The sequence below is a fragment of the Schistocerca gregaria genome, chromosome 10 (genome assembly GCF_023897955.1).
Source record: "Schistocerca gregaria isolate iqSchGreg1 chromosome 10, iqSchGreg1.2, whole genome shotgun sequence".
Taxonomy (NCBI): domain Eukaryota; kingdom Metazoa; phylum Arthropoda; class Insecta; order Orthoptera; family Acrididae; genus Schistocerca; species Schistocerca gregaria.
This window is the reverse complement of record NC_064929.1, coordinates 72,670,548-72,694,121: the sequence shown is the minus strand read 5'-3', so window position 1 is coordinate 72,694,121 and position 23,574 is coordinate 72,670,548. Positions and strand designations below refer to the sequence as shown.

Here is a 23,574-nt window from a genome sequence, read left to right as displayed (position 1 = left end):
AAAGTGTCATTTCTGTTTGTCTTGTTGAGTATTTCTTTCAGTTATCTTGTGCACTGTAGCAGTTGTTTCTATGTACAGTTCAACAAGTTTCATCGAACTATGTTACTCGACTGTGATTCAAGATGCGAAAGTTACTTTCATACCATACTTGCATACCAATGTATTTGTGTAGCCCTGTCTAACACATACAAAAAATGTATGTAGGTACTAGTACCTATGTATATTAAAGTAATCATTCACTTTTCTGAAATATGTTTACAGATATGCACGGACTTTACAAGCGTAATTTTTAAACTCCATGAAAACATGATGCATCCAATAACATCATAAAAATGGTGCACGGACAAATAAAACTATTAGTATTACTGCTATTACTAGCATGCATCCATTAACACTTCAATCTTGGAACTGTATTCTGAAGTGTAACGATTGTAAATGTTTGATAGATCCTTGATGTGGAGTTTTTAAAGTAGCCCCTCAAGAGCTCTTGTTACCTTACATATAAACCCACCACTACAGTTAAATAAAGCAAGAGAATAAATGAGGGTAACAATAAAATGAGCTGGAGATAAAAATTAACTAACTTTGATGGACTTTGCAAAATGTGACTGACGTGAGTAAGGATAATACAAGAATTATATTATAAGCAGTAAAATAAATATAACTTCCGCAAACTTGACAGTTATTTGCTCATCACAGTACTAACAAACTTTCATGAAAGCAAATTAATTTTCCCCTGAAAAGACATACATAGCCCCACTTACCTTAGAACAGAACAAGAGGCTGCTGCACATTGGATTAAAATAAATCTAGTGGTAATGCAGGGTATTTGGTCCCTAGTGAACCCCACAGCTTACATTGGGAGAGGGCACACTGACAAAACATTCGGTTTTCGCAACATGCGCAACCAATGAAAATAATCGCAATTAATCAGTTTCAGACATAACACGTAAAATTGAATAAGTATGACTTTTTCTTTTTATAAGAGTATATTAACACACATTTGTCTACACATCCATAAATATAGGCCATTAAGAGATAACACAAACATTTTTCAATAAATAAAACACTTATTACACCACAGTTTAAAAGACTTCCTCACGTGAAATTTGACCTCCAAAGGAACTACTTAGGATGCCACAGGTGTATTCACATATGGTAATACAACTAAGATACACATCAATTCACAACCACAGAAAGAAATGGGGGGAAAAGTGAATCAGTCACTAATCAGTCTGCCTCATAAATACATTTCACAGCCACTGAAATAGCGTTGAAGTTTACATCAGATTTAAATTTTTTATAGTATTTGGCTGATCCAGTCACTTTATAGATTCTAAACTTTTATCAGTTTTGAGCACAACACTGATCATTTTCAGGAGACAGTATATCAAGCAGCAGCTCACACACAGAAATCTCACTTTATCACTAAAATACACAAAGTGTATGATCCTTTGAAATGAGCAATGATTGGTCAAAGCAGATAAAAGGTTGCTAAAGTAAAACGACTGTTCCACTTGAATAAATACTGTAGAATAACAAATACCTCACTTGTACAATTTTTATTTCAGGGGACTGGTGTTGAGTTATAACATATATACAAAATTGGTGATTTTGACAAATCTTCTTCTTACTGTCTTGCAAAAGTGATCTATTCAATGATAAAGTACTGGGACTCCTGAAGCATATTTACAAATACACTTTACTGTCATAATAGCATATTACCTTATACATCATTTTGGCTCCCTTTGCAGTACCATGGGATCGAATGACATAATAGTACACCTGGAGATATGTTGTTTTGACACCAGTGGGTGTATATTTTTAGATGTGCATTGAAAATGTGGAGTGACCTTTACTTTAACATACTGCTGGTGCTAACGATTTATTGTGCAAATGATCCCCGGAACATACAATTAATTAACAAACTTGCAATAAACAATATCTGGAACAGTACATATCCATTATTGTGGTGGGTGATACACACCAATTCATTGCCAGCAATATGTCATTCAAGCCATTGTTCTTGTGGTGTCATGTCTTTTAGAGAAATAAAAACACTTAATCTTAAGAAAAACCAAAAGTGTGCAAATGAAGAGAATTCAAGTACACTTACCCTACCACAATATGCTTTCATCATCAGGTAGGAATTCTGTTGCAGGTTGTGGTAAGTTATGTTTCATAACAGACTTACTAGATTAAACAGACATACTAAATGCTGAGTTAAAGACACTTTTGCATTATTCGGTACTTGTACTGCAGAAAATGATGGCTGTATTAAAGAAATCACTTCCATGAAAGCTGAAGTTGACCGTAAACCTTTCAAAACTACTGGTGATTTTTATTTAGATTTGACATCTGACAACTCCATGAAGGATCCTAACAACCAGCCAGCAACAAATCATCGTGACAGTGATGGTATGTATAAGTCATGCAGTGTTAATACGAAGGAATTGATTCAGCATAAAAGTATAACAATTATTTATACATAAATAAGAAACTACACAATTCCTCTCATGTTATTAAGGTTGTTGATGATGATGAGTCCCATACTCCTTTACAGAGTGTAGGGGAGCGACGCAGGAGACCCACGCCGCCTTACTAGGCAAGGTCCTAGTGGAGGTGGTTTGCCATTGCCTTCCTCCGACCGTAATGGGGATGAATGATAATGATGAAGATAATGAAGATGACAACAACATCCAGTCATCTCGAGGTAGGAAAAATCCATGACCCCGCCGGGAATCGAACCCGGGACCCAGAGCTCGGGAAGCGAGAACGCTACTGCGAGACTATGAGCTGCGGACATTATTAAGGTTACATTTCTCAATATTATGCAATAGTATGGAAGAGACTAATGTGAACAGAAATAATTTGCAAGTGGAATTTTTCGTTCTCAAAAAAACTTCCAGGAGACATCAACCCATCGAAGGCATCTTCAGTGCCAAATGAGAGGACAATGCATGCTATGTCCAAGTCAAGAGCTGTGCCAGCGGGAGCACAGCTACCGACAGGGTCAACTGACCCGGAGTGGTCTTGACCGAGGAGCCACACAAAGTGTGTCCCACAACACAGGCCAGTGCCGGCTCTAGAGGTGTGGTGAAGCCAGCTTCTCTAAGGGAGTAAATCTCATACAAATCCTGGCCCCCAGGCTGAGGTTTTGGCATCGGCTGATAACCCCATGCTGTTAAAAAAAAATGGAAAATACGCAGGCAACTCAGCCTGGAACAATGAAAGAAATAGCCAATTAAATGTTAAAATTTAAAATTTTATGTATAACACTGTAGACTACAGGAAATAAGATGGCAAGGAAATGAGCAGATCAACAAACCCAAGAATTCATTAGCGTATTGTGGGTCAGAGGAAATACTGGGTCAATTTGGAACAGTTTTGTAATAACAAGGAAAAATAGTGACAGCTATTAATGACGGACTGTGCAAACCTACAATAAGAGTGCAATTTTGTAACATATCAACAGTAAGTGAACATGGAAGAACAGGTGGATATAATAATAGAACAGTTTCATAAAGATCTGAAAAAGTACATTGCACAGTACCTAAGCACGGCTCGATGCCAGTAGCCAGAAGTTTTAACACGAAAATTGGAAGGAATGAACTTTAACATGGAGTCTCTGGAAAGCATTCAGTGCACAAAGAAAGCAATGAAAAAGGAGATCTACTATGCCAGATCTCAGGAAGAAATAATATGATAACTAAGAGCACCTGCTTCCCACACAAAGGGATTCACCTCCGTTGAATAATCAACCATACTGACCACATTTTCACGAATACCCGTAGCTTCACCTCAATTATACATGTACAGACCTGCAAAGGACAAAATTGTGACACAGATCACAAGGTAGTAAAATGAGTCTCTAGAGAGAAACTGTCAATAGTGGATAGCAGTAGAACAGAAAATAGCACAAACTGGAATGGCCAGAGATAGCAGTCGTGTGTGTGAGGTGTGCTTGCTTATGTGAATATGCATGTGTTTCCTTTCTGAAGAATGCTTTGTCCGAAAGCTCAATGCATAACAGTCTTTCTGTTGTGCCACTCTGCAACTCAACATGTCATCTTTGCGGTAAGTCGCAGTCTATCCTTTGCACAATATTTTTAATACACATCTTAGTATCAGTAACATTAAGAAAAAGTTGGTAAAGATTAAAATTGATCAAGGTGGCAGGGCCTGATAGAATCCCCATCAGCTGCAGCTGCTATAGCCTCTGTTTTAACCATAATATATCATACATTAACTGAAGAAAAAACTGTACAAGGGTCTAATGGAAGCACAGGTTCTTTCATGTGAGTTCCACAGAGAAAGAAATTCACCATTCGGAAACAAGATGCCCACATGTATTCAAAGTTTCTGTCGAGGGCTACAAACAACAACATCAAGACCACAAGCTGTATCAGGAAAAACACATGCAACTGAATTTTATCTGGAGGCTGTCTGCTACTATCCAAAGACAGACACTAAAGCAGTGTTTTGTTGACAAAGGCTTCGTGTCTAAAACCTACTTGTACACAATACAACTTTGAAAGAAACCACATGCTACGTGTGGAGTCAAAGGACCGTCACACATGTATATGCAGGAACCACTGTATCGTTGTTTATAGTTTTCTAGGGGCAAAAAAAATTTTTTTTTCCTTTTTGGATACCTGTGGAGAGCAAAACAGAAATGTAGATGTGCTTACTATGTTCCTGTATGCTGTTGCTCATTTTGATAACCCTGTAATAAATCACGTGTTTTTTTGAGCCATAATGCTTGCAACTGGAATGCAGCTATGTTCGTACCTCAGTAGAGAAAAGCACAAGACCGCTTGATATATTTGATCCATCAGGATGGGTCGCAATCACTAGAATTACAGATGAAAATACGATGTCAGTGTAGCTTAGCAGAAGGTTATACTGAATTTCCCAGAATTAAGACGCTATATGAAAAAGAATAGAAAAGTTGAGTGCTGTAAATAATTTCAACTGTCTCAACATAATTTGGTTTTCGCACTGAAAAGAAAACTCTGAGTACATATATTGTAAATACAACAATACTCCTGAAGAATTTAAAAGAATGGAAATCTCCCAAAGAGCTAAAACAAAGCTGCAAGAATCTTTCAAACTACAGACTTTGTAGTCATCTCCAAATTTCACAAAGAAACATATGCTCTAGGATCTTATATAAATTTGCAACATAGGGGTTATACTGAAGCAGTATCATGATTTTGACAAGTCACTATTGGAGATTCAAAAGCTGGTCAAGCAACAGAAATTAATGCTGTTGATGACTAAAGTATATTCAACTTTCAGTAATGTATGTTTCACTGACATTTGCAGAAATAAATACAATTTTATGTTTCTTATTTATTTCACCATGTTCTCATGGTGGTAATCATTTTTAATGTTAAAATCACCTGGCATTATAATTGCTATGGTTTACATAATTTCTGAGGAATCATAACACACTTGCAAATGTATAAAACTGACCACAGTGCAGGAAAATAAATTTTGTATATTAGTGCATTCTTTGTTATCATTGTTATTATTACTATATTGTACCAACATGTTTAAAGTCAAAACAACATATCCATTATAGTGTTCATTTTATTGTCCCATGGTAGTTAATGTTAAAGCTGACAAGTCTAAACACACTCGCAGAACCATGAGGTATGATGATTTTTAGCAACATGAACTTATTTCCAGCAGTGGTAGTGTCTTCACTGTTACCTTGAAACACTCATTCTGTATGTACTTTTTATGGCTCTAAAGCCCCAGATCTGTAACGTGATGGCCTAATACATCACAATCGTTGTCTCTGTATGTTACTATCTAATTAAACCCATTTGTTTCTGAACAGTAAGTCAAAAACTTCTAATTACAATTTTGCAATGTACGAAAATATTTTGATTACAGTATTTATGATAGCAGACCTCATTTTATGTGACCAATACACATTTTTTTAAATTATTACTGTTATTAAAATCTTAAGTGACAGTAGAGGAAGCTGTGGACGAACTGCGCAATTTTAACCACTGTCTGACACAAATGTGAACAGTTCATCCACAGCTGCCCATTCAGGGGAATCACTCACAAGGATTACACTGATACACCTAAATTCTAATGATCACAGCCCATGTAAAGCATCAAATACAGCACAAAGCGAAGCATTGACACAACACCGAGTGGTTATAGGAAACAGTACCAATATCATTAGCTGCCACAGCAGCTTTCAGTATGAACTGTCTGTATAAAGCTGAAAACTTATGCTATCGTCGTTAGGAAACACCTCACCATCTTATCCTTTTGCTCATTTACTCGTTAGGAAGCACCTCACCACCTTATCTGTTTGCTCATTTACTATTCACATCTTCCAATGTCTTCTCAATTATCATAATTTACTACTAAGAGTAGAAATACTCTCATATTTTGACAAGAATCCAATACTCAACAAATCTGCTATAAGTAATCATTCTTGTTGATACAATCAAAAGTACAGATAATCCCAACCAGCCTCACCAATATGTTATCAGTTCACGTTAACATTCAAGTACTCTCTTGCTACACTGTAACACAGTGCTGGTCAACACATCCAGCATGCATAATTTTGCAAACTGAATTGCGGTACCGTAGACTGTAAGTACAGCAGTCTCTCTCTCTCTCTCTCTCTCTCTCTCTCTCTCTCTCTCTCTCTCTCTCTGTATTTTTTAAGGTGATGGGTGGGTGGTGCAGGTTGAAATGAGGGAGGGTGGGGTAGAACACACAATATGATGAACACAGCAGTCGTCTATCTTATGTAACAACTCTGTGATTATTACCAAGTTGTGTCATTGACAAAATGGAACACACCTCCTTTTTCTTCAAACGTATTTACTGGCTTGTAAGTTTTACACATTACCGAATTTGAAGCAAAGCAGCATCTCTAAGCACCTTGATAGGATGCATAAAGTAACAGATATTTGCAAACTTCTGCTGCCTCATACAGACCTGGGGTATTACACTACCAGTCTGTCTATACCAACCTTACCAGCAAAATGATATTACAATAAAATTGCTGGAAAGAACTCAGACAATTGGTCTATACTGGGGTGATGTGGCTTTCCGTTGTGTCACCCCACCTACAGATTATATTTTACAGCTATACTGTTACTAGCAACATGGCCCAGCTTCACATAGGTAGCATTAAGTATTTTGCTTGTATCTAGATCTGAAAGTTGAATGTTGTAGGGAAGTTCTTGTAGAATGTAAACACTTTAGACTTAGAGGAGATCACTCACTGAAAAGCAGAAGCGTTCATTTGTCAATAGGCACACATGAAAGGAAGAAATCTTGCTAACTTTTGCAGTTACTCTCTGATGAGCTAGAGGTAATGACATGTGTGCGCACATACAGTGCCACTGCTATTTTGCAGCTGGTGGACTGGTTGTGGAGGGGGTAGTGTCAGGAGCGGGAGGGGGTGTAGAGAGAGAGAGAGAGAGAGAGAGAGAGAGAGAGAGAGAGAGAGAGAGAGAGAGAGAGAGAGAGAGAGAGAGGAAGGCAGGAGGCAGAGAGAGGGATTGGAGACGGGTGGCTAGTATCTCGGAGGGAGGTGGCTAGTTTGGCGGCTAGGAATACTGGGAGGGAGGGGTGGCAGGTATATGAGCCAGAACAATTGTAGTGGTCAGTGGGTAGTAGCACATGCTGAAGGTGACAAGGAGACATGAACTGGGAGGAGGGTAACAGGACGGAGTACGACGAAGCTTTTGGGTGGGGGATGTGGGGCAGTGAGTTACCTAAGGTTGACACCACCCACCACCCTACAGTTTCCACTTCCTCTATCCTGTCGCCCCTCCCAATTAACTTCCCAATGTTGCCGTCAGTGTGTACCATTTCCCACTGGCCATACCAGTTGTGCATTATGTGCCTAACCCACATACCTGCCACCTCTCCATCCCACATTCCTAGCTGGCAAACCGGCCACCTCCCTCCAAGCTGCCATCCACTCATCTAGGCCCTCTTGGTCTCCTCCTCCATTTACCCACCCAACCCAATACCACACCCACCACAACCTGGCCACTTCTTGCAACATAGCTTTGGCACTGTCAGTCTAGCTGGTACTATGAAGGGGCTCAGGTGTAGGGGTGTGTGTGTGTGGGGGGGGGGGTGACCTCTAGCTCAGCAAAGGATAACTCCAAAAGCTAGCAGGTTTTCAGAAAGGAAGTGTGCACTGATATGAAACTTTGGGGCAAATTAAAACTGTGGATCGTACCAAGATTCGAAATTGGGACCTTTGCCTTTCACAGGCAAGTGCTCTATCGACTGAGCTGCCAAAGCATGACTCGCAACTCATCCTCAAAGCTTTACTTTTGCCAGTGTTCACCAGTACCTCATCTCCCCCACTTCACAGAGGCTCTCCAGCAAAACTTGCATGACTAGCACTCCTTGAACAGAGGATATTGTGGAGTCGTGGCTTAGCCACTGCCTAGGGGATGTCTCAAGAAGGGAATTAATCCATGTCTACACAGGATCCTTTCTTTGAAGAGAGCTAGTCTTGAAAGTCTCACAAGAGAGCTTCTGTTAAGTTTGGAAGGCAGGAGACAACGTACTTGTGGAAGTAAAGCTGTGAGAACTGGTTGTGAGTCACGGTTCGGTAGTTCCGTTGGTAGAGCACTTGTTTGCAAAATACAAAGGTCCCGAGTTCAAGTCTCAGTCCGGTACAAAGTTTTAACCTGGCAGGAATTTCAAGCTCCTTTCTTTTGTGTGTGCATATCAACAACTTAAAACTCCTGCTTTTTGGTGAGTGGTCTTCTTAAACCCAAATCCAATTGTTCCCATTGAATCTCCACATCACTTAGTGGTGAATGATACAGTAGTTTGAAAGGCACATTGGTAAACAGTGACCCAGTGGGGATTCAATTCTACAAGCTTCCCATTTCTAACTAGACGCATTATCACTAGATCACCGTACCATATATGAGCTTGTAGATCTCAATACACACATCCTGTCAAGGCATAAAAAAATGAAGCTATCTAGCTTCAAAACAGATAGCGAGTAAAACTGTCACCAATAAATATAGCTGATGAAAAACGGGAAAAAAGTTTTGTTCTAGTAACACTGAACAACTCACATCCCTAAGCACTGCCTTCTGTATACATGGAAGAATAAAGGTGTGGCATGTTCCAGAAACATAATAGTTAACATACCTAGTGTGTTCTGGTTGCTGGATCATTGTGTTAAAGAAGATGAAACAGTTTTTAAAAAATAATCATCAGTAGAGATGAAGTGTAATTTTATCATTTTGAAATGTAACATCTTGGAATGAAAACAGCCAGAGTCTGCACCCAAAACGAAATTCTTGAGTGAACCCTCTGTAGGAAGAGTGAAGGTCTAGTTTTTGGCACACACAAGGGCCAGTTCTGGAACATTACCTGCACCTGAGGACAGTGGAAACCTTGAGCAACAATGGAAGAAGTGCACTGAAAAAAAAGGGCAGGGTCACTATGTAGACAAATTATGTCAATGTAAATTTAGTAGAAAAAATGTTGCAGATACTATTAAGCTTAAAATCTTGTATGTAGAAGTACAGGTACTAGGGAATGAAACAAGGTGAAAAACAATGGATCTAAGGAGATTATGACATTAGCAGTAGGCCTTTATGTTTTCCAGCACTGAATGTTCACTTTTGATCAAAGTATTTTAAATGTAATTCATTTATCAACTGTTGATTTGGTTTTGCCAACTGTCACTTACTCTCTCCTTTAACTCCAGCAATTTAGAAGATGCAGCCACAGAATATAGGCACTTGCTCTGTGCGCCAATAATGACAGCGAAATATGGGGAAGCATCAATAATCAATTTTGTTTGGAGTTTCCCAATAAGGCAGTTATTTTGAACATAAGAACTTTAAAAAAAAGGCTTATTTCATTTTCAGTAGTGCACCACATGGGCATTTCCTTCAGTTTTCAACTTTTTGCACTAAAATACATCCCAATAACAGCTTTGTTCACAGTTGCAACAAGAGAAATTAACTGCATCACGAAACTCCTAATTTAACTTAACTGGTGTCTTTGGACAAACCTGAAAGCTGTCCAACAATCCTAACTAATACACTTGATATGTAACATCGCCATAGCTAAATGTTTAAGAAAACTGTAAGGTATTTGTTTGAGCAATAATGAATCCATCACATATATAACACAGATACAATTAGTGACTAGAATAAATTCTATGAAACCTAATACAAAATACAAAATTGACTTGCAACATTATTTTGAAATACTTGTTGGTACTATTAAAAGAAAATTATCCACCCTTTAGAAACAGGAGCCATAAAATAACATTACTGCAAAATTGCAGGTAATGTTACAGAAAACTTTTCTTCTTTCTTTCAGGTAACAAATTTCATCAAAGATCAGAGCATTTCACACTGTAGTGACAATTTTCATATTCTGAATCACACATGCAAATTCGTTTATTCTTCAAATGTGAAATTTCAGGGTCACTCTCAATGCTGGGTCACTCAAGCTCCCCATTCTCCAGAAAGAGGAGCGAGACGTCGACGTCTTCAATGTCGCTGCAGCCACCGCCGGCGCAGTAATTCTCAGAGTTGTAGTTTCCAGCTGCATTGCCGCCACCTGGACCCGCTCCATTCCCTCCACCCACATCGTCATCATCGTCATCATCATCATAATCGGAGGAGTCGTCACTCAAGTCGCTCTCCGAGAACACCGACGGAGGCTCGTCACGCACCATGCCAAAAATCTGCAGATCGGCCATTCGCTCGTGCAGTTCTTCCACGACACTTCGATCACCCTCGCTGTTCTCTAGATGCAGCTTCCTGTGCACAGATTGAAAAAAGTTAATTGTTGATACAGTTAGCATTATATTTCCAACTTACTTCCTTTCTTTCTTCAACAGTCATATGACGACACTGTAGAGCAAGGTAACTGACAAAACGAAACACTGAGGGCCATTCAGTTACATTTCACTAATATACTGTTACTGGGTAATCCATTCAGGTGTTTTATTTATGGTATTTAATTCAGATAACAGAGTCTGCACCGGATACCGTGGCCGATGTACAGTAACCAATTTGCATCCAAAGCACTGTGTGAGCTCATTTGTTTGTTAGCAAAGGGAGGCCGAAACTGTTTGCCCCATTTTGGCTGGTCAGCAATGACACACCCCGCAATCTTCCTCAAATGATTTTACAGAAACTATTTGTTAAGAAAAGTCATTTTGCTATTACTTTTAGTTTTACATGTCAGCTTCTTGATGATATGCCCATCATTTCATTCATGGCCATAGTTATTGTGATATTTCCACAGAAGTAAGACACTGCACAAAGTTCAAAAAAGCTTGCAATGGAAAATAGGGCTCTCTATGTTTTTGCATATTACATAATATGTTGCTGCATATGAAATTTAGCTAAGACGTTCTTTGGACTTGGGTGGTGGTTTCTGTCACAAATCTCATGAAAACTGATCTGATGCAGCACACTTATTTGCTATCACACACACCTGCAGAGAGAATTGCGAGAGAATTCTGTAAACATGTTTTATTAAATTTATTAAGTAAGGAAATGAGGAAAAACGAGTCAGTAGCTTATGAAAAAAATATGTCCTCAGCACAAAAATGTGTGTTATGTCTTCACTTATGCTGTTCCACAACCCACAGCACTTCTCGTTTAACCAGCTAACGATGGCCATTAAAAATTATGTTTTCACTGAAAGAGTATGTTTTAATAGAATAACATGGTAGATAATAAAGTTTTGTTTAATAACCATATGGCAAAATACTCTCCTCTTTGCGTTCTGTCATTTTCCAAAATCTCATTTTGATATTTCAAACCGTTTATGAAATATGAGCAATGTTGTAGATATTTCCCCTCTGGCTTTTTAACGGTGCCATGTACAGTCACAAGCGAGTGTGCCACACCAAATTAATTTTCTCCAGATTGGTGACAATGTTTAAAGAAAACATCAGTATTTTAGCTAAATTACATACGCAGCGACATATTATGTAATATGCACCAAATGCAAAATCATAGTGAGCCCTATTTTTCATTGCAAATTTTTTCGAATTTTGCACAGAATCTTACTTCCATGTAACTATCACAATAGCTATGATGATTGACAAACTGATGGGCACATGATGAATAAGCTGGTATATAAAACTATAAGTAACACAAAAATGATTTTTTTTAATAAAATAGTTACCGTAAAACCATTTGAGAAAGATTGAAGGGGGTGCACTTTGAGTCTGTGCATCACTGTCCTGCCAAAAGTAGACAAACTGTGTCAACCTCCTTCCCGAACAAACAAAGAAATTAACATATAGTTCTTTTCATAGAAGTGACATGTCTTGCTGTGGTAGGGAACCAGCAGAAAATGCTCCTGTTGGAGCACAAAAGAGGTGAGGTCATGTTAAAAAAAAATGACTGACAAGTGTTGTATCAGCTGCCTCACTATCTTTCTCAGCATCTCAAATTCTCCCAAAAATTTGGGCATGTAAATATGTTCACAGTTTTTATGCTGGGAGAGAAGGAGACAATGGCTGTGTGAGAGAAAGAGAGGGACACACTGGCAGTTGAACATAGTGAACACAGTTGACAGTGACAGAACAGTGCTAGGAAAATGTACTGACTTGGCAGAAAATACTAAGAAATTTTGGTCTTGTATCAAAGCAGTAGCTGGATCAAAACAAAATGTCCAGCCACTCTGCGACAAAAATGGTACTGAAGCAGAGGATGACAGACTAAAGGCTAAAATACTAAATGTCTTTTTCCAAAGCTGTTTCACAGAGGACTGCACTATAGTTCCTTCTGTAGATTGTCGAACAGATGACAAAATGGTAGATATCAAAATACATGACAGAAGGATAGAAAAACAATTAAAATCGCTCAAAAGAGGAAAGACCGTTGGACCTGATGGGATACCAGTTCGATTTTACAGAGTATGCGAAGGAACTTGGCCCCCTTCTTACAGCGGTGTACCATAGGTCTCTAGAAGAGCATAGTGTTCCAAAGGATTGGAAAAGGACACAGGTCATCCCCGTTTTCAAGAAGGGACGTCGAACAGATGTGCAGAACTATAGACCTATATCTCTAACATCGATCAGTTGTAGAATTTTGGAACACGTATTATGTTCAATTACTTTTCTAGGGACTAAAAATCTACTCTGTAGGAATCAGCATGGGCATCGAAAAAGACGATCGTGTGAAACCCAGCTCGCGCTATTCGTCCATAAGACTCAGAGGGCCATAGACACGGGTTCCCAGGTAGATGCCGTGTTTCTCGACTTCCTCAAGGCGTTCGATACAGTTCCCCACAGTCATTTAATGAACAAAGTAAGAGAATATGGACTATCAGGCCCATTGTGTGATTGGACTGAAGAGTTCCTAGATAACAGAACGCAGCATGTCATTCTCAATGGAGAGAAGTCTTCCGAAGTAAGAGTGATTTCATGTGTGCCGCAGGGGAGTGTTGTAGGACTGTTTGCTATTCACAATATACATAAATGACCTTGTGGATAACATCAGAAGTTCACTGAGGCTTTTTGCGGATGATGCTGTAGTATATCGAGAGGTTGCAACAATGGGAAATTGTACTGAAATGCAGGAGGATCTGCAACGAATTGACGCATGGTGCTGGGAATGGCAATTGAATCTCAATGTAGACAAGTGTAATGTGCTGCGAATACATAGAAAGAAAGATCACTTCTCATTTAGCTACAATATAGCAGGTCAGCAACTGGAAGCAGCTAATTCCATAAATTATCTGGTAGTATGCATTAGGAGTGATTTAAAACGGAATGATCATACAAAGTTGATCGTCGGTAAAGCAGGTGCCAGACTGAGATTCATTGGAAGAATCCTAAGGAAATGCAATCTGAAAACAAAGGAAGTAGGTTACAGTACGCTTGTTCACCCACTGCTTGATTACTGCTCAGCAGTGTGGGATCCATACCAGATATGGTTGATAGAAGAGAGAGAGAAGATCCAACGAAGAGCAGGGCACTTCGTTACAGGATCATTTAGTAACTGCAAAAGTGTTACGGAGATGATAGATAGACTCCAGTGGAAGACTGCAAGAGATATGCTCAGTAGCTCGGTATGCGCTTTTGTTGAAGTTTCTAGAACATACCTTCACTGAGGAGTCAAGCAGCATATTGCTCCCTCCTACGTGTATCTCGTGAAGAGCCCATGAGGATAAAATCAGAGAGATTAGAGCCCACACAGAGGCATACCGGCAATCTTTCTTTCCACGAACAATACGAGACTGGAACAGAAGGGTGAACCGATAGAGGTACTCAAGGTACCCTCCGCCACACACCGTCAGGTGGTTTGCTGAGTGTGGATGTAGATAATGAAGGAGACAGTACCAGTGGGGCATGAAAAAGGAGGAGGAGAAAATAGAAGTGGGCGAGAGCCACTGGTAATGAGAGAGAGTGAGCTTACGACAATGACAATGAGGAAGGGAGAGAGAGAGCAACAGTGGGAAGGAGTGAATGAGATATTAGCATTAAGAGAGAGCAAGGGGGAGGCAGTGTTGGCGAGAGGAGACTGTAGTAGGAGGACAGAATGAAGGAGACTGCGGCTGTGACACAGGAGACAGCGACAGTTAGAGAGATAATAACAATGAGTTGTGCAGAATGAGTGAGTGAGAATGTACAACTGAGAGTGGTCGAGTATGAGTGACTTACAGCAATGTGAGTGTGACCGAGTTAAAGTTACCGGAGCGTCGGGATTGAGAAGTGACTTGCATGTTAAAAAGACCAGAAATAGGTTCGCATACCAAAATTTTTGGGAAAATTTTTAAACGTGCTGAGGAAATTAGACTGAGGCAGTTGATAGCCCACTTTTCAGTCCGAGTTTTTTAGCTTGACTGTACATGACTAAGTCGTGGTAAAAAACTGCTGTTTTGAAGAGCGCGCCGCAGCGCGTAGTGTGAAGCAGTCGCCCTCCGTTTCTGGCGGTGGTGCTGCTGTGGCAATCGCAGCTTTGGTGTCTCCCTCTGGTGGGAAAGTGGAAAGGTTGCCTGTTCACGTGCATTTAAAGGGTGCTATCAGCTCTGCAGGGGGTCAGTCGGAGTGAATCTGGGTCAGTCACTCGTCACCAGTTGCTGGTCCGTCTCTCGTTCGCATTTGTGCAGCAGTTAGTGTCTGCCTGTCGTCGGAATGCTAGTATGTCTGTCGTTTGGATCAAACTTTAAAGCCAGAAAATAAGAGTCTTGCCACTCCGCCAGTAACAGAAGTCAGCTAGTAGTCACCCGGTTGGGCTGAGTTCCTGCATCTGAGTTTGCGTGTTGGGCCACCAGTCTGCTAGAGTTGCTCGGGCAATGGTAACTGGCGGTTGGATCGGTCGCGTACTGAGACACGAGATGACTTGTCCGCCTGGAGCGTCGGCGCACGTGAGGTCCCCACGCGAGTCCAGTGGGCAGTGGGCAGTGCTGTATAAAAGGGGTAGTGGCTTTGCGGTTCACACGAGAGCAACAGGAGCAAAACCATAAAATCGGGCTGGCCGGGGCGAGCTGCGACTGTGAGACGGGAGTCGGCCCGCCTTCCTGCGTCCGTTGAAGCAGCTGGCAGCGGACGGTTCGAGACAGCGTTGGGGGTGGAATGCCAGGTCTTTGGCAGAAATCACAGTTTATTAGAAGTTAAGTGATTGGAGATATGTTGTTTCATTTACTTGTTAAATTCTACTTGTTTTCTTGGTGAGGTCACCAGCTGCTTTGTTTTGGGGTCGTCCCACCATTCTTCTCCGTTTGCCCACCCGCGGGAAGGTTGTTATTTGTGAACTGGTTGGTACGTTTTTCCCTTGTAGAATTGGGGAGGTTTAGAGCAATCTGCGGTTCGGGTTGTTTAATAAACCCTACAACATGATTTCATATACTACCATGGTCCTGTAACACTTGCTCTGGCAATGGGATCCCCCTCTACCACTCAGCGTTGCCGAACCTCAAAAACCAAAAACCCACAGCCCATTATGCTGACAGTACACTTACTTTATGAACTAGTGTCATAAATTCAACGTGCGGAAATTAAAAATGGCTGGCCAGAGTGGCCGAGTGGTTCTAAAAAAGCGACCACTACGGTCGCAGGTTCGAATCCTGCCTCGGGCACACCTGTCGTGGATACTCTCTGAAATCAAGCACCTCAATGGTCTGAGGCAAGTGGGCTCACTGACATCAAGTATCCCGGTAGCAATAGACAACTATTACATCACATTGTCATTCCTGGATCGAGCTAAACATAGTATCTAACCAGACAGTGAAATGCTAACTATATTGTACTGTACAATGAAATCTGCATCACTAAATTAAATTTCCGATATAAATATCAACTGTCAGAACACAAAGGTTTACATTTACATCATATAAATGAAATGTAGAATCAAATGCATTGGTTCTTAATTACAAAAAAAGGCACACTTGATATAGGTCAATCACAGCGACATCTACCATGAATTAGAAACAATCGTTCGAGTAAACCATATATATTTTTTGGCCTGGAATCCAAATATGTAATAAAAATGGGGACTTTCCATTTGAAAATACAAAGCTGGCCCGTTCCATGCAGGAGGAGCAGTTAGGAGGAGGCCCGTTGTAGCAAAGACATATGTCTCTTTTACTAATTTCAGCTATTCATCCAGAACACTTTTTTCATATGGTTCTGAGATGTTTAGCTGTCTCAAGTTAATACAAAAACCCTGCATACTCATATAGGCCTACATCACTGAGGATCTTTCATGACTCTTACATCCTTGCTCAGCGCACACCTTACTAAAATGAACTGTGCAGAACTTGTAATTTTTATCCACTGATACTCTACATTCTTTGACTGAAGTATGCACATCAGAGACTTTGTAAAGTCAGGGCATCACACAGATTACACGACCTGCATATTAGTCAAACCAGAATTCTGTGTTGCGCTAAGGATGCCACAACCATGGTCCCTTCAGGATGTACAAATCACACACAGAAAAAAGGGAAAGCATAAGTACAAAAGTTCGTAGTGCCTAAAGGAGAGTATGAGGGGCATTTGAAAAGCCTGTGCAAAGTCCAAGAGATGGCACCACTTGTGCATTTCGAGGTCATATTTAGTTAGTAGCATCTTTGGAAAGAACGCACATCAAGTTTCAGGCATACTGATCTATTTCTTTGTGTTTGGGGAGTGATTGTCAAAAAACGGACAAAAAAGAATTTTGTGTTGTGATTAAACATTACTCTATGAAAGGCAAAACGCCTCAGGAGAGTAAAGAGAAGCTTGATGAACATTACAGTGACTCTGCACCTTTTGATTAGAACAGTTTATAAGTGGTTTCAGAATTTTCGGAGTGGCCATAGGGGCACAAGTGATGCTGAACATTCTGGACACCCTGCGGAGGTTAAGACTCCAGAAATCATTGATAAAATTCATGATATGGTGATGGAAGAGTTAAGGTGTGTGAGATTGGTAGTGCTGTGGACATCTCAAATGAATAGGTACATAATATTTTGCATAAGCGTATGGACATGAGAAAGCTACCCGCACGATGGGTTCTGCGATTGCTGACGCTTGACCAAAAATGGAATTGTGTGAAGTGTTGCAAGGACGGTTTGCAGCCCTTCAGGAAGAATTTGCAGGACTTTAATGTTGTTTCGTCACTATGGGTGAAACATGGATACATTACTATACTCTGGAGACCAAACAACAATCTAATCAATGGGTTATCAAGAAAGAATCTGCAGCAAAAAAGGCGAAGACCATTCCTTTGGCCGGAAAGGTTATGGCGACTGTCTTTTGGGATTCACAAGGGATTATCCTCATCGACTATCTGCCTAAAACTATTACAGGTGAATATTATTCATCATTACTGGACCGTTTGAAAACCAAGCTGCAAGAAAAATGCCGGCAATTGGACAACAAAAAGAGTCCTTTTCCATCACAATAATGCACCAGTACACACCTCAGTAGTTGTGGTTGCAAAATTAATGGAAATAGGATTCCAACTAGTTTCACATCCTCCCTATTCTCGAGACATGGCTCCCTCGGACTACTATTTGTTCCCCAGTTTGGAGAAATGGCTGGCGGGACAAAGATTTTATTCAAACGAGGACGAGATTGCAGCAACTAATAGTTATTCTGCAGACTTGGACAATTCCTATTATTCGGAAGGGATCAACAAATTAGAAGAGCATTGGACGAAGTGTATAAGTCTAAAAGGAGACTATATTGAAAAATAAAAAAGGTTTACCCCAAACACGTAAGTAGTTTTTATTTTTGCACGGACTTTTCAAACGCCCCTCGTACACCAAGCAAAAGCATGTAATGCACAGCTGACTGTGGCGGTTATTCTCCCAGCCAATGTGCTGGCATACACGGAATATGACCCTGCTAGTTACTATCTTAGCTTTCAGTTTATCATCCACCATCCGATGTCTGTGGTGAATGCCTACTGTACACTGTAAATCATGTCAGTGCATTTTCTAGATGCTCATACAGTCATTTGATGTCTCAGTGCCTTCATTTACAAAAAAACAACACTGTAAACAAATGATGCTTAACAACTCTCAAACAATTTTTATCAGCAGTTATCTGCATCATCCTCACTTTCATCGTCATGACAGGAATAGCGATCTTTCTTACTACCATCAATTCAAGCCGCTACTCTCCTGACCATACTGTGTGTGGTGTCTATTTTCTTCCTTTTTCTTTGCACAATTGTATTACGACAGTAAAATTACATTACTTATTTCAGCTAATCATCTACAATCCAATCAAGTCAAATTAATTGCAGTCAACTTTCTCCTTCAGCATTTGCATACACGGTGCCGAGTTAGATTCTCACGACTATCCTGTAGCATCCAGAGTGGCTGCTGTCTGTGAGACACGCAGCTAATAGTTAGCAGCTGAAAAGTCTCCACACATATCTGTAGCCACACTATCTGCAGTGCACTCCACTTGTGTCGAGTCAGTGCCGCAGTGGACGATCCACACAACAAACACAATCATTTACAACTACATGTTGTGATATTTTTCAAGAGTGACAGATTCCACATAGACAGATATTACAAAACTCAGACACACTGCACTTACACAATAAAAAATATCCCCTGAACCAGAAAGTTGCTGCAAGATAATACATTCTAGAAGCAAAAAGTACAATATCAGCAGCAAAATTAAAGTGGTTCAGACGTGTTTCGTTACTAAGTATTTTTTCTTTACAAAATTCCTTTATGCATTTTTTACCCTCATGTCACACAAAATAGTGCCATAACCAGTTTTGCCTTCTTAGGAAGTCATCATCAGATCATCTGAATACAATACATGGTAACTCGTCAAATTACAACTGCGCGAAAGAGCAAGACCGGACTATCCTACTTGTTCTTGTACCATTCCTGATGTCAATGTCATTTTTTTCCTTACTATGATCTAAATGTTCAAATGTGTGTGAAATCTTATGGGACTTCATTGCTAAGGTCATCAGTCTCTAAGCTTACACACTACTTAACCTAAATTATCCTAGGGACAAACACACACCCCAATGCCCGAGAGAGGACTCAAACCTCCGCCGGGATCAGCCACACAGTCCATGACTGCAGCGCCTTAGACCGCTCGGCTAATCCCGCGCAGCATAATATGATCTCATTTTATTATTAGTACATATATAATAGCGCCACGAAATATCCGTTTCCTTATTTAAAATGAGAGTCATAAGATTTCATTATTCACTGATGAGTTTCCCGATTATTGATGACATCAGTATTGTTAGTTTGATTGAAAATATTTAATTTAAAGAACTATTCATTATTTACAGCACATGCAAACTATGGGAAGTTGAAATTTCTGATTACGCTAAAAGTTGATCATTTCTAGACTGGTACAGCCCATTTCAAAGCTCTGATTTTCTTCTTTTAAAAAATGCTTAACCTTCGGCAAAGGCTTCATATTTGAAAAAATTTTTGCATTCGAAAGTTGTGTTTTCTGGAATGTCCCAATCTCCAAATGTAATTATTTCCAAAATCCAGTACCATAGTTTTGAAGCTCTGATTTTGCTGTTTTCAAACATGCATATTTTCAACTAAAATAATTTGTTAGTTTGTTATTTATTCCGATAAGAAAATTTAATTTTCCCTAGAACTTTTAGTGGATGTCAAGAATCCCCTATCACAGTGAACAAATTAATGGAAAAACTGATAGAAGCTGACCTCAGTGAAGATCAGTTTGGATTCCGCTGAAAAGTTGGAGCACTTGAGGCAATACTGACCCTACGACTTATCTTAGAAGAAAGATTAAGGAAAGGCAAACCTACATTTCTAGCATTTGTAGACTTGGAGAAAGCTTTTCACAATGTTGACTGAAGTACTCTCTTGCAAATTCTGAAGGTGGCAGGGGTAAAATACAGGGAGCGAAAGGTCTTTTACAATTTGTACAGAAACCAGATGGCAGTTATAAGAGTCGAGGGGCATGAAAGGGAAGCAGTGGTTGGGAAGGGAGTGAGACAGGGTTGTAGCCTATCCCTGATGTTATTCAATCTGTATATTGAGCAAGCAGTAAAGGAAACAAAAGATCAATTCGGAGTAGGTATTAAAAGCCATAGAGAAGAAATAAAAACTTTGAGGTTCGCCGATGACATTGTAATTCTGTCAGAACAAAGGACTTGGAAGAGCAGTTGAACGGAATGGATAGTGTCTTGAAAGGAGGATATAAGATGAACATCAACAAAAGCTAAACGAGGATAATGGAATGTAGTCGAATTAAGTCGGGTGATGCCGAGGGAATTAGATTAGGAAATGAGACAAAGTAGTAAAGGAGTTTTGCTATTTCGGGAGCAAAATAACTGATAATGGTCGAAGTAGAGAGGATATAAAATGTAGACTGGCAATGGCAAGGAAAGCGTTTCTGAAGAAGAGAAATTTGTTAACATTGAGTGTAGATTTAAGTGTCAGGAAGTCGTTCCTGAAAGTACACTACCGGCCATTAAAATTGCTACACCAAGAAGAAATGCAGATGATAAACGGGTATTCATTTGACAAATATATTATACTAGAACTGACATGCGATTACATTTTCACGCAATTTGGGTGCATAGATCCTGAGAAATCAGTACCCAGAACAACCACCTCTGGCGGTAATAACGGCCTTGATACGCCTGGGCATTGAGTCAAACAGAGCTTGGATGGCGTGTACAGGTACAGCTGCCTACGCAGCTTCAACACGATACCACAGTTCATCAAGAGCAGTGACTGGTGTATTGTGACGAGCCAGTTCCTCGACCACCATTGACCAGACATTTTCAATTGGTGAGAGATCTGGAGAAAGTGCTGGCCAGGCCAGAAGTAGAACATTTTTTGTATCCAGAAAGATCCGTACAGGACCTGCAACATGCGGTCGTGCATTATCCTGCTGAAATGTAGGATTTCAGCAGGGGTCGAATGAAGGGTAGAGCCACGGGTCGTAACACATCTGAAATGTAACTTTCACTGTTCAAAGTTCTGTCACCGCAAACAAGAGGTGACCAAGACGTGTAACCAACGGCACCCCATACCATCACGCCGGGTGATACGCCAGTATAGCAATGACGAATATACGCTTCCAATGTGTGTTCACCACGATGTTGCCAAACATGGATGCGACCATCACGATGCTGTAAACAATACATGGATTCATCCGAAAAAATGACATTTTGCCATTTATGCACCCAGGTTCATCATCGAGTACACCGTTGCAGGCACTCGCATCTGTGATGCAGCGTCAAGGGTAACTGCAGCCATGGTCTCCGAGCTGATAGTCCATGCTGCTGCAAACGTCGCCGAACTGTTTGTGCAGATGGATGTTGTCTTGCAAACATCCCCATCTGTTGACTCAGGGATCAAGACGTGGCTGCACGACCTGTTACAGCCATGCGGATAAGATGCCTGTTATCTCAACTGCTAGTGATACAAGGCCGTTGGGATCCAGCACAGCGTTCTGTATTACCTTCCTGAACCCACTGATTCCATATTCTGCTAACAGTCTTTGGATCTCGACCAATGTGAGTAGCAATGTTGTGATACAATAAACCGCAATCACGATAGGCTACATCCTGATCTTTATGAAAGTCTGAAACGTGATGGTACGCATTTCTCCTCCTCACACGAGGCATCACAACAAAGTTTCACCAGGCAACGTCGGTCAACTGCTGTTTGTGTATGAGAAATTGGTTGGAAACTTTTGTCATGTCAGATGTTGTAGGTGTTGCCATTGGAGCCAAGCTTGTGTGAATGCTCTGAAAAGCTAATCATTTCCATATCACAGCATCTTCTTCCTGTTGGTTAAATTTCGTGTCTGTAGCACGTAATCTTCGTGGTGCAGCAATTTTAATGGCCAGTAGTGTATTTGTATGGAGTATAGCCATGTATGGAAGTGAAAAATGGACGATAAATAGTTTGGACAAAAAGAGAATAGAGGCTATTGAAATGTGGTGCTACAGAAGATCAGATGGGTCAATCATGTAACTGATGAGGTGGTACTGAAAAGAATTTGGGAGAAGAGGAATTTGTGGCACACCTTCACTAGAAGAAGGAATCAGTTGCTAGGACACGTTCTGAGGCATCAACGGATCACCAATTTAGTACTGTAGGGAAGTGTGGAGGGTAAAAATCGTAGAGATGAATACACTAAGCAGATTCAGAAGGATGTAGGTTGCAGTAGGTAATGGGAGATGATGAAGCTTGCACAGTATAGAGTAGCACGGAGAGCTGCATCAAACCAGTCTCTGGACTGAAGATCATAGCAGCAGCAGCAGCAGCAGCAGCAGCAGCAGCAGCAGCAAGAAGATAGATGCACCCCCACTCTTGGATACTTCCTATTGGAGATTCATCCCACTCTCTAGCAGCACATGAATGTGTGTGTATTTGTTCTTACATCCCTCTCCATACATGTAACGGGGTGGAAATCACCCCCCCCCCCCCCCCTCTCCTGCAGAAATCAAAACAATGTTTTAATATCCCCTCCTGGAACAAATTCAGCCCAAGAGTCTTATCCTTAGCTACTAAATGTATGGTCTTCAGCGATATAATATTAAATGTTGTTTGCTTTGGCTGGTGAATCATCTGGATTTTGGGCACAGGATCAGAGCCTTAGGCTATAAATTGTGTGCCAACACACTGAAGCTAAGAGGACACAGCTCTGGGGGAAGTAGAATTCTATTCTAAGAATGTGTGAATATATCAAGAAGTTTTGATCTGAATGTCTCTAAAGCTGCAGGGTAAGTCGGAAAGCTAGTTCCCTTCTTTTACATCCATAACTCTGCTCAAGACATGTTTGTCTTTCTTGTGCTGTGATAGGATGATTTTTCATTCTAGTTCCCAACTTTCATTGTTGTAGGGTTGGGTGATGGCTGATCCAGTTTAAGGTTGTTTTCTCTCTCTCTCTCTCTTTTTGAACCATGTTGCTTAGTCCTGGGAATGGATAAAGCTTTCACAATACAACAGGACAACCATTAATGGCACTTATTTGTTTACATTCTTACCAATTTGCACGAGTTTGAAACCCAGAAGCAGCGCATAATAAAACTAACCAAGAAATGTTTTTTGCACATAAAATCTGAAAGAAGCTAGATTTTTTTAAAAAGTAAATTTTCA

The 23,574-nt window shown here is 40.3% G+C and overlaps 1 protein-coding gene across 3 annotated transcripts in view; it reads right to left on the bottom strand.

The window, feature by feature from the left end:
- Positions 1-10,156: 10,156 nt before the first annotated feature.
- Positions 10,157-23,574, bottom strand: part of LOC126293435 (uncharacterized) — a 119,484-nt gene continuing 106,066 nt past the window's right edge. For all 3 annotated transcript variants that reach the window (XM_049986660.1, XM_049986661.1, XM_049986662.1), the window contains exon 9: positions 10,157-10,805. In XM_049986660.1, coding sequence (XP_049842617.1) covers positions 10,484-10,805 — 322 coding nt within the window. In that variant the 3' untranslated portion in view covers positions 10,157-10,483. The remainder of the gene's footprint in view (positions 10,806-23,574) is intronic.